General features: G+C 43.1%; 1 protein-coding gene across 9 annotated transcripts in view; it reads left to right on the top strand.

The window, feature by feature from the left end:
• Positions 1–14729, top strand: part of LOC125882978 (pleckstrin homology domain-containing family A member 5-like) — a 603488-nt gene that overhangs the window by 325095 nt on the left and 263664 nt on the right. For all 9 annotated transcript variants that reach the window (XM_049567036.1, XM_049567042.1, XM_049567037.1 and 6 more), the window contains one exon: positions 1705–1788. In XM_049567036.1, the coding sequence (XP_049422993.1) occupies positions 1705–1788 (84 nt within the window). The remainder of the gene's footprint in view (positions 1–1704; positions 1789–14729) is intronic.

The raw sequence follows: 14729 nt of genomic DNA, 5'->3' as shown, positions 1-14729 counted from the left end.
CTGGATATATATTGCAACCACCCCCATGGCAATTTCTGTCACTTCTGAAAACATTATATCCTGACACAGCAATTTCATTTACATCTATTGATGGATCTAAGTGAGTTTCTGAAATGGCAAGTATGTGTAAATTTTCATTTTTAAGTAAAGAAGTCACCTCATGAACTTTATATTTAAGACTGCATATATTGAGATGGGCAATTTTTAAACCCTTCTTTGGTAAATTAAGAGGCATTGTAAATCATTCCTCAATATTCCCTTTGGTAAACAGTAAAACATAACATTCAAACAACTGTACATATCACTAGGCCACAGTCCTTCCTCCATCTCTTCTAGCTTTTACAATGAGGCGATCATAACTAATAACTGCATAGCCCCCCTGGCTCTCGCCTCCCTCATCACTGGCAGCAGTTCAGCACGCTTTTTGTGCAGTTGATCCGAAAAATCTTCATTTATATACACAGAGGTGTTCTTGAGGTTAACTCTTGCCTTTTCCATGATGAGCTGTTTCTCTTTAAAGCGTAATAGCTTAACCACCCCTAAATTTTCCATTCCTATGTGCACATTCTATCTCAATGGTGTCAGCATCCAGTTTGAGTTTTGAGGTGAACAGCTCTTGGACCGTGGTCTCAGTCTCAGCCCAAGTCTCATCTGGTTTGTCAGTCTTGAGGCCTTCAATCACTAGATTGTTCCTCCGAGTTTGATTTTCCAGATAATCCAATTTCTCCTCACTGTGCTTTGAATCTGATAGCTTTGATTTTATATCTAGGACCTGTTTTGCAAGATCCTTAGCCTCAGCCGAATACCTGGACTGATCCTCTTTCATTTCATCACTATCCTTTTGAGAGTATTTCAGACTGATCTTTAGCTCTTGAATCTCAGTCAGCAATCAGCTCTTTTATTTGTTGAATCCAGGATCAGCTGGGTGAAGGCACTAAAAGAGGCCTCTTGTCTCTTTAGTAATTCTTCATAGAAATTTGGAAATTTTTCTGTTATTCCAACATGTCCTTGAGCGTGTCCATAGTTACAACAACTGACTCATCACCTTGAATCTTGCTAGTGTTGTTTGTATTCTTGCGGGTTGACATCTTCAAATCAGATTTAGGATAGAACTCTTACCAGGATGTACCGTAGGCAGGAATACACTCAGCGAAACAGAATTGCTTTCACCAGTCCAAAAATTCAGAAGTGATCTTCTTACTGGCTTAGGCTGTCTCAACCACAATAGAGGCAGTAGGCCCAGGTAGCAGGAATCCACCAAATATCACAGTGAGAAAAAACCATCCACCACTCCTGAATTCTTATACATGTGGGTTTTCATGAAACGTTTAAGTGCACAAAAGATTGATTAAAAATCTTTTAAAAGATGTTAGAATTTTAATAAAATTCTTCCAAGATGCCTAGAGCTCCAGCACATTCAGCTGTCCTCTGCGTCCTGTGTGACTGAGTGTTTGTAGTGTGCTCTCTTTACAAGAAGCTGATTTAACTTTTTTTGTTTTTTTTGTTTATGTAATGTAATGTTTCAGCTTATGGGAAATCTCATATTTCACTTCAAATGATTTGTTTTTTTCCCTGCCCTCAGCACGCTATCCATTTAATGTTTCAGCTGTTGATAAAGGGGTGTTATTTGCAGAAGTTAAATGCTCTCTCTCCTTCCCCTTTTGTCTTTTCTCTTCCTGTCTCTTACTCTATCTTTTCCTGCAGTCACAATGAGCGAAAGGTGACCTGTAAGCACCCGGTGTCAGGCGTTCCCTCCCAAGACAACTGCATTTTTGTTGTAAATGAACAGTAAGTCTCTGCACTCTGACACATTCACATAGCATGTTTATGATTTCTGTAGTGAATTGAAAAAGGTCACTGGAAACAATTACAGATGGATTCATTCATCAAACCTGTGTTGTAGCTGTTCTGCGCAGTTGTGTCTGCAAGTAAATGTACTCTTCAAGTGTTGATGTCTAGAGACTTGGATATACCAGAACCCAAAAATTCTACTCACACCAGAGTGGGGTCTCTGGTAAGTGTGTAAGTGTGTCTAGATTACAGGTCAGTTAATGCATCAGTGTAAGTTCCGAATGGACCAGAAAGCACCCAAGAGTAGCAGCAATACACGAGCAAAGTAGGATAGCTATATGAGGCATCCAGGGTTCCCATAGTAAATGCTTCTTTTATAGACATTGCTAGCTGAATAGAAATACATCATTTGGACATTAACAGATAATGCACTCTGCAAAAATTCAGATGCTGCTCATATTTGTGCAGACACATTTGTTCATTTGTTTATTTTTTTCCTCATCAGCTGACTGATAGAGATTGCTGCAGAGCTTAGATCGGGCCCATAAGATCCAACCCGATCCCACCCGAGCCTGTGCATGTTCTGTCCGAGCCCGGCCCAGCCGGCCCCGCCCTTTATCTGTAATTACGAGCCCAAGCCCAATTTAAACCCGACATTTTTTTTAAGGATACGAACGTGGACATTGAACACTGACTTTCGTCTCTTTCTGGACGCCCAGGATGAGTGTAATTACTAGCCCGAGCCCAGTTTAAACCCGACATTTTTTAAATACGGATATGAATGTGGACATTGAAGGCTGACTCTAGTCTTTCTTTCCATGGCAAGCCTTCGTTATGTGCCTCTTACGTGTCGAGGTCCCCGTCTTTTTGCTGTCATATACCAGCATCGTGCTGCACTTGGTACACTCGATGAAGCCGACACACACGTTGTCACCGTCGACAACTCATGTGTGTGGCCATAAGTAGTTGGTTCCATAGCCTAGGTCTATTACGAGGAGCGATAATGTGATAATTCAGTCAAATCAGAACACAAAGACATTACAGACCATTTCAACAAGCAACAGCTTGGGTCAGTGTTTACTTCCTGTCAGCTGATGTTATTCACATACACTGCAAAACATTCCATCAAGGAAACTATAAAAGAAGTAAGGGTCATTGGTTAAGTGACAGCATCCAAATTTTGCATTGGTGCCAGGCTTTGGTGCCACTTCTATTGACGTTGATAGGGTGGGTATGACAAGTCCCACTATAACCCCTTATATCTGTGTTGTTTCACTTTTGACTGAAAAATGCTTCCACCAAATAAAATAATATACATGATGCTGACATGCGTTTTTATGCCTCAACGCTGGCGATAGCCATGGCTGGAGGCATTATATTTTCAGGTTGTCCGTCCTTTCCTGGTGAACACAACCTTTCAAGAACGACGGGAATTTCTTCAAATTTGGCACAAATGTCCACTTAGACAGAACAATGAACTAATATGTTTTTGGTCACTGTGATCTTGTCTGTCTAATGCTCATAAACACCATATCTAAAAAATACCTTATGGGAATTTCTTCAAATTTAGCACAAACGTTCATTTTACTCACCAACAAAATAATTGGATTTCGGTGGTCAAAGGTCAAGGTCAATATGATCTTGCATCTGTCTCATTATCGTAAACACAATATCTTGTGAACACCTTAAGAGAATTTCTTTAAAGTTGACACAAACGTCTACATGGACTGAAGAATTAACTTCAAGGTCAGTGTGATCTCACACTGGCCATAACTGGCCATAACTCAAGAATTCATATGCTAATTATGACAACACTTCCAACAAATGTCTAATGGGATAAAATAATGAAGTGATGACATTTTATGAACAATATTGAACATCATATCTCAGGAAGAGAAGGGGAAATATTTGGTCAGATACTTAAGAGGGTCTTGGGCTATTTTGGCTGTTTTGTATACTTTTGATTTTTGCCTTTATATACCACATAAAAAATGTTTGTCATGCCAATGTTTGATATCTTTTTTTTCAGCATAACCTTAGCTATATGACCAGAAAATTATTTTTCCACTCTGACATACTATATTAACATACTAGACCCAAAAACACTCAAAAACACAAAATCGGACTTGAAAAATAAATCAATTTCTTTACTATACAAAATTCAAACATGCTCAATGAAAAAATTCAAAGGCAGAAAATGTAAACATAAGTTGTAAATATGTACATACAAAAGTATAACTGAGATAAAATGAAGCTATATACAACTATTTCCAACAAAAACCAGGTGAAGACATAGGCGTTTTTTTCATTTTGGCCATGCCTCTCTTCAAAACAGTTTATGTACACGATTAGACAGAGAACTATATAACATTCACAGACTGTGAGGGGTTCCTAAGTAGTGCAAAAGTACTCAACTCAACTCAAAAGTAACATATAAATGTCAAATTGAGATAAAATCGAACTATATACAACAATAACAATAACAATAACAACAATAACTACTTACAACAAGGCGTTTTTTTGTTGTTGTTTTTTTTTTTACATGTGCCACTCCTCAAAACAGTTCCTGTCAACAATGACACAGAGGGGCACATCACAGGACTTGCATCGCCATGGCGTCAGGTTCCTCTTTTTGTCCACCTGCTGGCAGCGTTGGCATGCCCTGCGGCCTTGAGTGGCTTTCTGGCTGGCATCAGTGACAGTGGCGATGGCAACAGGAACATGCTGATTGCTCCTGTTGTTCGGAGTCCCTGTCTTGTCCACTCCACACAGCTCAGACACCAACTGGGTGAGAAAGTTCTTGTGAGTCATGGACTGCACCTGTTGTTTCCTGCTCATCTCACAATGCATGATGTATGCATTTGTTGCTGCAATATCCACAAAGTGCAAAAAGAGTGTCCAGTACCAGCGAGCAGTTTTGCGGTGGGTGAAATAATATTGGATCAGCTGGTCGGAAAGATCAGCCCCACCCATGCACTTGTTGTAGGCCATTACAGGGGTGAGGCAGGGAATCTCCTTCACTGCCCAGCGTCCATCTTCATCTTTTGCCCTCCTCTGGACCACCTCACCAGAAAATGCTGGATGGACTGTGGAGCACACAGACACCTCCCACATGTCCATCCACTTCACAAACAGCAGGGGGCCCTCTCTGATCCACCTCACAGCACCTCTCTCAGATTTTCGGGTGAGGGCATTTCCTCTTCCATGGGGACACCCTTTCCTGTTGTCCCTGTAGGTACCGCAAGCACCATATTTCATGCTGGCCAAGTCGAGGAACAGCTTGGGACTGGTGTAGAAGTTGCCCATATAAATATGATATCCTGTCCCAAGATATGATGGCTGAATGAGGTCCATCACAGCGTCATATGACAGTCCATGCACACTGACTGAGCCAGGCTTCTCACTGTACACACTGAAGTTGACAGTGTAGCCACTGCTTGACTCAGCCAACACAAAGAGCTTGATCCCCCATTTTGTTGGCTTGTCCTTCATGTACTGGGTCATGCCAGTTTTTGCCTTGGTTGCCACCATTTGCTCGTCGACAGCCAATTCCTTCCCTGGGTGGTAATGAGCCTGGCACGCAGTGCGGATCTCATCCATGAGGGGTTTTGCCCTGAAGAGCTTATCATGGTCAGGTGTTCCCTTCTTCATGTCATTCATGACATCCTCCTCTGGATCGCTGGGGTGGATGTTCCACATCAGGGACCTGAACCAGTCTCTTGTCATGACCATGGCTGGAAACGGCACAGACAGGATGTGGTTTTGTCTCCAGTAGTCCTGGAGACATGGCAGTGACACCAATGCCATCTACATGAGAAGGCCAAAGAATTTATAGAGCTCCTCAACCTCGACATCAGCCCAGTTGTACTTCTTCCCCATTTCCTGCTGTATTGCTGCATATTTGTTCGTGTTCTTGCAGAGTGTCTTCACAGTGGCAGTGGAGAAGAACAGCTGAAACAGATCTTTCGGTGTGTATACCGAGTGCATGTCCACCTGGGCTCCTGGTGGTCTGTGGGGCATGAACCTACTGAGTCCTGGAGCAGTATCAGGTTCACTCTCTGTTCTCCAGGCCTCAGGGCTTTGGTGTGGCTGGGATGACCGGTCACATGGAGATCTAGACCAGCATCTATTCTCCCTCCCACGCTGACGCCCCCTGCCTCTGCCTCTTGCTGGGGCTGTAGATGTCCCAGGCTGCTCATCATCTCTGTATATGTACATGACAATAACACAATGTAAAAAGTTGAGTTCAGTTCAATTTGCACAATTTAAAAAAATGTCAAATTGAGATAAAATCAAACTGTAAACAACAATAACATAACTATTTACAACAAAAACCAGGTGAAGACAGGCGGGTTTTTTTTTCTTCATTTTGGCCATGCCTCTCTTCAAAATAGTTCATGTACACGATTAGACAGAGAACTATATAACAGGCCTTTCATTCACAGACTGTGAGGGGTTCCTAAATATTGCAAAAGTAACATATAAATGTCAAATTGAGATAAAATCAAACTATCAACAACAATAACATAACTATTTACAGCAAAAACCTGGTGAAGACATAGGTATTTTTTTTTCATTTTGGCCATGCCTCTCTTCAAAATACACAAAAAACAATAAAATAACAACTCTTGGTGAGGCCCTGTAGAAAACCCTGTAGGTTTATGTGAGACTACCACTACCACTAAAACTACTAAACCAAACTACTGACTAGTCCCATGACATTTATTTCATCAACCTAAACTTTAGACTCAATCCACTTGGTAAACAGTCTCTTTCGTTTTTCCCACAAACAATATCTGCTACATGTTTTGCTACTACCACTCGTGGGAAAATATGTTTTACTGCGAGGTGTGTGTGTGTGTGTGTGTGTGTGTGTGTGTGTGTGTGTGTGTGTCACAAAATCACACAGCACACGTTTACAAAGAGAGTAAAAAGAAAAACAAAAGCAATAAATGTTCATAAGAAGTTTGACTCACCTCTTGTTGTCCGTCACAAAGGACGGATCCTCAACTTCATCGTCACAGTCACTCTCCGACTCCGATGGTGAAATGCAGATTTCGCCCTCCTGCTCCTCCAGTTCGAAAAACAAGTCCACGGCTTGTCTTACATTCAATGTCCGCAACATCCTCTACTCCACACGAATAAACTCTAAATCCTAAAACAACTCCGCCACACTGCTCAGTTGGCCCCGCCCCCATGTCCCAAGAATGTGCGGTGCCTGTAGAGCAGAGTCAGCAGATTCAGATATTTTGATCCGTTTCGTAATATAACAAAAAACGACGAAAATATTCAAATAAATGCAACGCCTGCTCCAACACACCGTGCACACTTTGTGCATGCGTAAACATTATTTTTATTTCAACTTTAAACTATCATATTTCCGTTTTTACTTGGCGTATCAACATAAAACAAAAACTGTCATGGAGTTTCAAGTCCGCACTTTCCAGAGAAGTTGACGGTAGCGCTCTATGGGCTTTCGTTTTCGTGTAGTGACGTCATAAACTAGTCACGTGATTTGATCACGCCAGCGTGATCGTGGACCGATCATCACGCAGGTTAAAGCAGCTGTGCGGAACTTTTCGTTTTCGTTGATTATAGCGCCCCTTTGGTCGAAGCAGTATGACACCCACAGCCTGGTGTCGTAAAATTCCAACTGCAGCCGTCGTAAAATCTCGACTGCAACCGGCAATTACCATATGCATTTGTTTTGGAGAGCGAGAGGATTAACTAACGTTAGGTCAGTCCAAGTAATTAGTGGAAACAGCAAAATTACTCAGTAAATTCCCCTGTCGTGTTTCTGTTCTGATCTAATCTGTTGTGTATTTTGAGCTACTAAGGCTACCGTAGTAGTAGTAGTAGTAGTAGTTAGTAGTTATTCTGGGTAATGTAGTAACTGTTGTTGTGCTACTGGAAACAATGAGAAGTAGCCGTGTATGTTCAGTGTAAGGAGGAATAAACAGTTAACAAGTCATCTGCTGAGTCCGCATTATTATGTGAAAAGAATACTCAGACGATTTGGGAGTTATGCCCTTTCTCTATCATTTTCATATTGAGACAACATGATGGATATCTTTTTTGTGTCTGTACTAGTGTTGTGACGTTCACGAACGAACCGATTCTATTGAACGGCTCGTTAACATGAACGATGGGAACCGAGTCGCAGCTGGGAACCGTTCTTTTTTTTTTTTTTCATGAGTCATGGTAGCTTTACACACATACAAACAATTTGTATAAAGGGTAAATCCAAAATAGTGATGTCACTGTCAAAGCAGAGTGATATGGCACAACCTTGTGGAATATTTACAATGAATCCAGATCAGACTTTAAAATCTAGTCCACACATGTCAAATGAGGTTATAATCAATATTTCAGAATAATTCAAACTCAGATATTGGTGGGATATCTAATTTTTGTATTATTGTGTTCCAAATCTCACCCCATCATACCTCCCATTGATTATTTCCAAGATAAAATGAGTTACACCCAGGCTGGCTTCTTAAAACTTAATAAATATAAAAATCATTCAAATGAGCCAGTTTTTTGAACGGCTCTTTGAAAGGAACGGATCACCAAGATCCGGCTCCCCTCAAAGAGCCATAAATCCCATCTCTAGTCTGTACATCCAGTGGCTGGGTCTCAGCAGTTAGCATGGCGCTTGTAGGGGGTACATCTTGTGCGGAGGGATACACCGGTGAGCAACAGCTGCAGCTGGCTCTGGGACAGGTACGCTAGGTCACTCGGTAAAAGCAAACAAAGAGATGACACGGACGATATTACTCACCCGACTGAAAGCTGTCCATCAGCTCCTGCAGGCATGGGGCGTTTTTTCCAGTTCATCTTAGGAACATGAAAAAAAGTTTCAATCACGCCAGGATTAGTGATTGCTGCAAAGTTTTCACTCCTTGTGATGCACTCTCTGCGGCGGTTTTCCTCCTGATGATATATCTCCATAACGATGGTAGCACCGAGTCCCATTCTGTGCAGCAAAATGGGAGCGGAGGATTCAGCCTCTCTTCTCGCCTGCTCAGCATGCAACACATGGAGTTCCTCATCTGTGTACTCCGGCTCAGACAGGTATGGCTCTGGATCTGTGTCCGCTACAAGAAACTCTTCAAAATCGCGTTCAAAGTCGTCCATTGCAGCTACTAAAATCCGGAGATATCGCTACGCTAAATAAACAGCTGAGTTTTGTTTATAGGCTACTGTGCCTGTGCCTGCTCACCAGCATATCCCTCCGCGGATCACAGCACAGGACGTACTAAGCACCATGCTAACCACTGAGACCCAGCCACTGGACGTACAGACACAAAAAAGATATCAATCGTGTCTCAATATGAAAATGATAGAGAAAGGGCATAACTCTCAAATCGTTGGAGTATTCTTTTATGTGAAGATACACAGTGAAGATATAACATAATCCTAACACAGCAAAGATGTTACCTGAAGCCTTCGCTTGCAAAGCTAACACTACTAATGTTAGGTCAGTCCAAGTAATTAGTGGAAACATGCTAACATGCTAACGTTACACACAAATTAGTAGTAAAGTAAGACCTGTTCATAAATGTTCTGGTGTAGCTCTGAATTTCTTATAAACTGAGGACAACTGCCTGCTGTATATTTGCGTTCATGGTCACAGTCACAGATAATTTTAGATGATGCTCCTTCGTTATCTGCCATGACATCAAAAGTACAACCAAGTCCTCATAGATACATCTCTGGTAAAACTGTTAGGTGTTATGTGTTCAGCAATGCCCGTTGCGTACTGCTTACTCGAAGAACACTCTAAACACGGCTCCTTCTTCTTCTGTGGTTTAATCGCTGCGGACCGCTGCGGGCGAGCAGAATCACTTCCGCCTCAGGTGCCGTATTCTGGTTTGCTGACTTCCGCTGTGTGTCCAACCCGAGCGAGGCTACGCTAAATAGCCATATAGAGAAAGGCTTTTTTGTTGCTGTTGGGTTCAAATCAGATCTTCAAGGGGGTGATATGAACTAGGGACAGTTTTATTAATGGTAAAAAGTTCCGTACAGCTGCTTTAATTAGTGACACTCATCTTGGGTGTGCACCTTGAAACTTTGCTGATTCTTCTGAAATCTTCTGTGCCGTCGGGGGAAAGATGTGTGTGAAGCATCCAAGTTTTCACAAAATTGCATGCATGTAACTCTACAAACTCAAGCCCTTGTTGGGTCCAAGATAGCAAATGCAACTTGCTGTTAGCAGGTAGTATTGTAGGCTACATGTATTTGATTAACAATAAATAACCAACCTTCAAACTGTTAATGATATTTAATAGTATTCAAGCGGACAAACATTAGCCAGCTCTATAATTTTTCCAATTATTATCAGGAGGTTGCGGTAATCGCCAAATTATTATCTGGACTTGGCAGTACTTGTTACTTTGTTTGTCAATGAAGTTAGCATCTACACTTTGTGTAGCTAATGTTAGCCAGGAGATGACCAACATCAATTGGGAGATAAAAGGGTTAACATTAGTGAGAAATACTGTAATCCTCTTGAAGGTGTAAAAGAAACACAGGGAGCTGCAGTGTAAGTAAGTGATAGCAAATGTTACAGACTCTCTAACCTATTGTAAGATTTAAAAGTTAAGTTAATTTATACATTTGAGTTAATTTACCAAAAATATGTTTACAATGTTTACGCTGTCAATTAGTCATATATTTGTGCTTTATTATCTACATATTTACAGTTCAGATATTTACACCAGCATCCTTTGAAACAGTTAAAACATCTCTTGAATCTGCTTCTGTGTTTTTACCTCATTTCAGTTATATTTACCCGGGTCTAGGTCATTCCTGGCCTCTGATTGGTTGGGTTAGTCACCTGGGGGTTAGAGACAAGGAAGTGTAATTGTTGTTGTGATTCTGATGCCGGGAGTTTCAGTAAAGTTCTGCTTAACAGTCATCTGCCTCAATCTTGCTGTTTCCTCTCATGAAGAGTGTCTAAATACCACCTATCGAACCCTCACGTTACATTTGGTGGCAGCGGTGGTGCTATTTTGGTGGTTTGCCGCATTTGGTGAGTTTTATTCCCCTAGACAGCGGATATCGTCATTTTTTTTTTTTTTTTTTTGCCACTCTGAGAGCAGCGGATGAACTGTAAATGGCAGTTTTGGAGATATTAAGGACTTTTAGCTGCTTATGTTCTACATTCATGCTTTTGTGATTTTTTTTTGGCCGGACATTTTTCTCCCACAATGTCGGCTGATGAAAGTGAATCTGTGCATGAGCTGCAGCCTGCTCCGGCGTAACGACAAAGGTTAGTGGATGGCACGAGGTCCAGCGCCGTTCATATGGCCCCACATACGGTCTCCAGTGCCCTGAAAATTGATCTTCCACCAGTTTTTAAAGGAGATGGGACAGAATCTTTCACAAGTTGGTCTCGACGTTTTCAAGTGGCAGTGCAGGCTATGACTTCACCTGATGCAGATTTATCTACACTGATGGCCTCCGTCCTCCCAACTCGCCTGGCTGATGCTGCGTTTCCGTACTGGGACAGCTTGCCCCCTGAAACCCAGAAAGACTATGATTTAGTCAAAGACAAACTCAGAGACGTTTTTGGGCCAAAATACTCCCTGCCATTCTTTCAAACAAATGTGAATGCTCGCCCTCGTAAACCAGGTGAGAGTTTGGATGTGTACAGTGCAGACATCACTCGTCTTGTGCTTGAAGCCTTTCCCAGCTATGACCACAATGCACTAGAAGGTGAAAAATTTTGCTGCTTTGTAGCCGGCTTGGACCCAGCCTTACAGTCAAAGATTCATGAGATGGGTGCAGAGAACCTCAAGGACGCCGTGCACCTTGCCAGCTGCTGTGAGAGGGCACGTGCAGCGCTGCATTTGACCACTGCAGGTTGGCCTTACACTCTGCCTTCAGAACAGATAGCTATGGTACGTCCTAACCCTGTTAATGACAAACTCCTTCAAGCAGTTGAGCAGCTAACTCTTACTGTAACCAACTTGAAACATGAAGTACAGCATTTACAAGAGAAACACAGTTACCTTGCTCAGCATTTGGGCTCCAGACCTGACAGATCCTCCTCCTGTGATACTCGTTACAGTGCACGCAGCTCCTCTCCCTCACCCTATCATACCAGACAGCACCCCAGGGACTATTACTCACCTGTGCAGTATTACAGCCATGATTCAGAGTCCCGCTATGAACGTTGTCCTCCATCCCCTGTACATCAGAGACGCAGTGAGCATGACAACAGTGTCGAGCGTGACCGGCGTTACTCTCCATCACGCCCATCCTATCAGTACTCCAGATATGGTCGTTATGACGACAACACTAACAGATACGGACGCAGTCCTAGTCCAGCTCCACGGAGAAACAGGGATGCAAGCCCCCACACTAGGAGCAGTGTTCGATTTCAGTCACCTGAAAGACCTGCACACTCTGGCTCCAGCCGACAGGGAAACTTCCATTAGCTGCTGTTGAGGGGCAAACATCAGCTACTGCATCACAGCCCCAGGAGGATTCCCCACAGTTAATGCTGGACAACAATGACTCACAAACTGATAACTGTGTCTCTTCAAACATCTTTGCTATTGTTCAGGGCATTGAAGTGTGTGCTTTAATTGACTCTGGCTCGTTTGTCTCCATTGTGAGCGAAGATTTTCGAAACTCTGTTCCAGCTTTGAAGAAACGCCCTCTGCCAGCCTCCTCTCTGCCAGCTCGTGCAGTGAATGGACAACGCCTGGACATTTTAGGCAAGTTAACCATTGGAATCAGACTGGGAAAACAGGTATGGCAGCAGGAATTTGAAGTTCTCAGAGGTGCTTACCAGCCAGTCATACTGGGCTGGGATTTTCTGGAAAAACACCATGTCCTTCTTGATCTCAAAAACAAAGTGCTGCAACTGTGGGACATGAAAATTCCCCTATTGCCCAAAGGACATGAAGTAGCCGCTTGCTGTAATGTGTCTGTGCTAGCACCCACTAGGATACCAGCTATGAGTGAGACCCTCATCACAGCTTGTGTTTCAGCAGCTACACCTGCTTCACCTATGCCAACTGACTATTGTGGTGTTCTCATGCCCAACCCATCCTGTAACATCATGGTGGCACACTCTCTCAGTGAAGTTCAAAATGGCACAACTGTGGTTCGACTCCTAAACCCTTCCAGAGATGACATCGAGCTGCATCCTGGACAACACCTTGGTGAGTTTCATTCTGCTTCATCTGTTGACATTGTACCAGTTGAAGAGACATGTTGTGCAACCTCTCCTGTACACGATGAAACTCCTCTACCTGTGCAGATTGAGGAGCAAAACCTGTCATCTTCTCAAGTGCAGTCACTGAAATTATTGCTTCACAAATACTCAGCAGTATTCAGTAAGCACTCAGAGGACAGAGGTCGAACAGGTATTATCAAGCATCATATTCGCACTGGCGATGCCACACCAATTAAACAGCGAGCCTACAGAGTAACACTAGAACAGAGAGCAGAAATACAGACACAAGTTGAAAGCTTGTTAAAAGCAGATGTCATTGAAGAAAGCTACAGTCCCTGGGCTGCGCCAGTTGTTCTGGTGCGCAAGAAAAACGGCACATGGCGTTTCTGCCTGGACTATAGAAAACTCAATGCAGTGACAATCAAAGATTCACACCCTCTCCCCAGGGTCGACGACGCACTGGATGCGCTGTCAGGCTCTGCTTGGTTCTCCACAATGGATCTTCAACATGGATACTGGCAAGTTGAGCTGGAAGAGAAAGACCGTGAAAAAACAGCATTCACGACAGGCAGTGGACTCTATCATTTTAAGGTTATGCCAATGGGACTTACAAACGCTCCAGCCACATGCCAACGCTTGATGGAAATGGTACTTCGTGGCCTCCCCTGGACAACTTGCCTTGTCTATTTGGATGATGTCCTCATTTACAGCCGCTCCTTCAGCGAACATCTTGAGCACCTGGAAGAAATACTCTCCAGATTCCAGTCAAGTGGCCTCAAATTGAATCCATCAAAATGCAGTCTAGCCAGAGATCAGGTGACCTTTTTGGGCCATATAGTATCCAAAAATGGCATTCAGCCAGACCCACAAAATGTGAAAAGTGTTCAAGACTGGCCTGCTCCACGCTCAGCAACTGAAGTCAGAGCATTCTTGGGACTTTGTTCATATTACCGTAAGTTCATTAAGAACTTTGCACATCACAGTGTTCCACTACATGCACTCACTGAGAAAAATGCACTCTTCCAATGGACTTCTCACTGTCAGGATGCCTTCACTTACCTGAAACATGCTCTTTCAAACGCTCCAGTGGTTGCATTCCCTGATTTCACGTTGCCATTCTCCCTCTACACGGACGCTTCATGCTCCGCTATTGGGGCTGTGCTTGCTCAGAGACAGGGACATCAAGAGAAGGTAATTGCATATGCCAGCCATGTTCTAACCAAAGCAGAAAGGAAATGGTCAACCTATGATAGAGAACTCTGGGCTATTGTCTGGGCTGTATGTCATTTTCGCCACTACCTCTACAAACAGCCCTTTGTTATTGTCACGGACCACAAACCCCTCTTGGGTCTCAGGAAGATTCCCATTGACAATGACAGAACTGGTCGTCGTGCACGTTGGGCTCTTGAGCTTGATCCTTTTGAGTGGACTGTGATTCACAAGGACGCTTCTCCCAGTCCATGCCCTGATGAGAGACACTCAAGCCCTGTAAGCCCATCTTGTCCTATCAGTTCTGTAGATCATCACAGCTCTTGCAGTACTGACCCAAAACCTGTTCCTGATAATGAAATGTTGCCACAGCCTTCTGGTCCAGACTTACAGGGTGCTACACAAGCTGTCTCCTCCACATTTGTGTTGCAACTCCCTGAGGAAAATCTTAGGAAGGAACAGCAACAAGATTTCATACTGTCAGAGGTCATCAAATGGAAAATCAAAGGTCAGAAACCACCATACTGGTGCATGAAAA

This window comes from Epinephelus fuscoguttatus, linkage group LG22 (assembly GCF_011397635.1).
Source record: "Epinephelus fuscoguttatus linkage group LG22, E.fuscoguttatus.final_Chr_v1".
Taxonomy (NCBI): domain Eukaryota; kingdom Metazoa; phylum Chordata; class Actinopteri; order Perciformes; family Serranidae; genus Epinephelus; species Epinephelus fuscoguttatus.
Note: the sequence above shows the minus strand (reverse complement) of the source record. Positions and strands in the feature narration are given on the sequence as shown.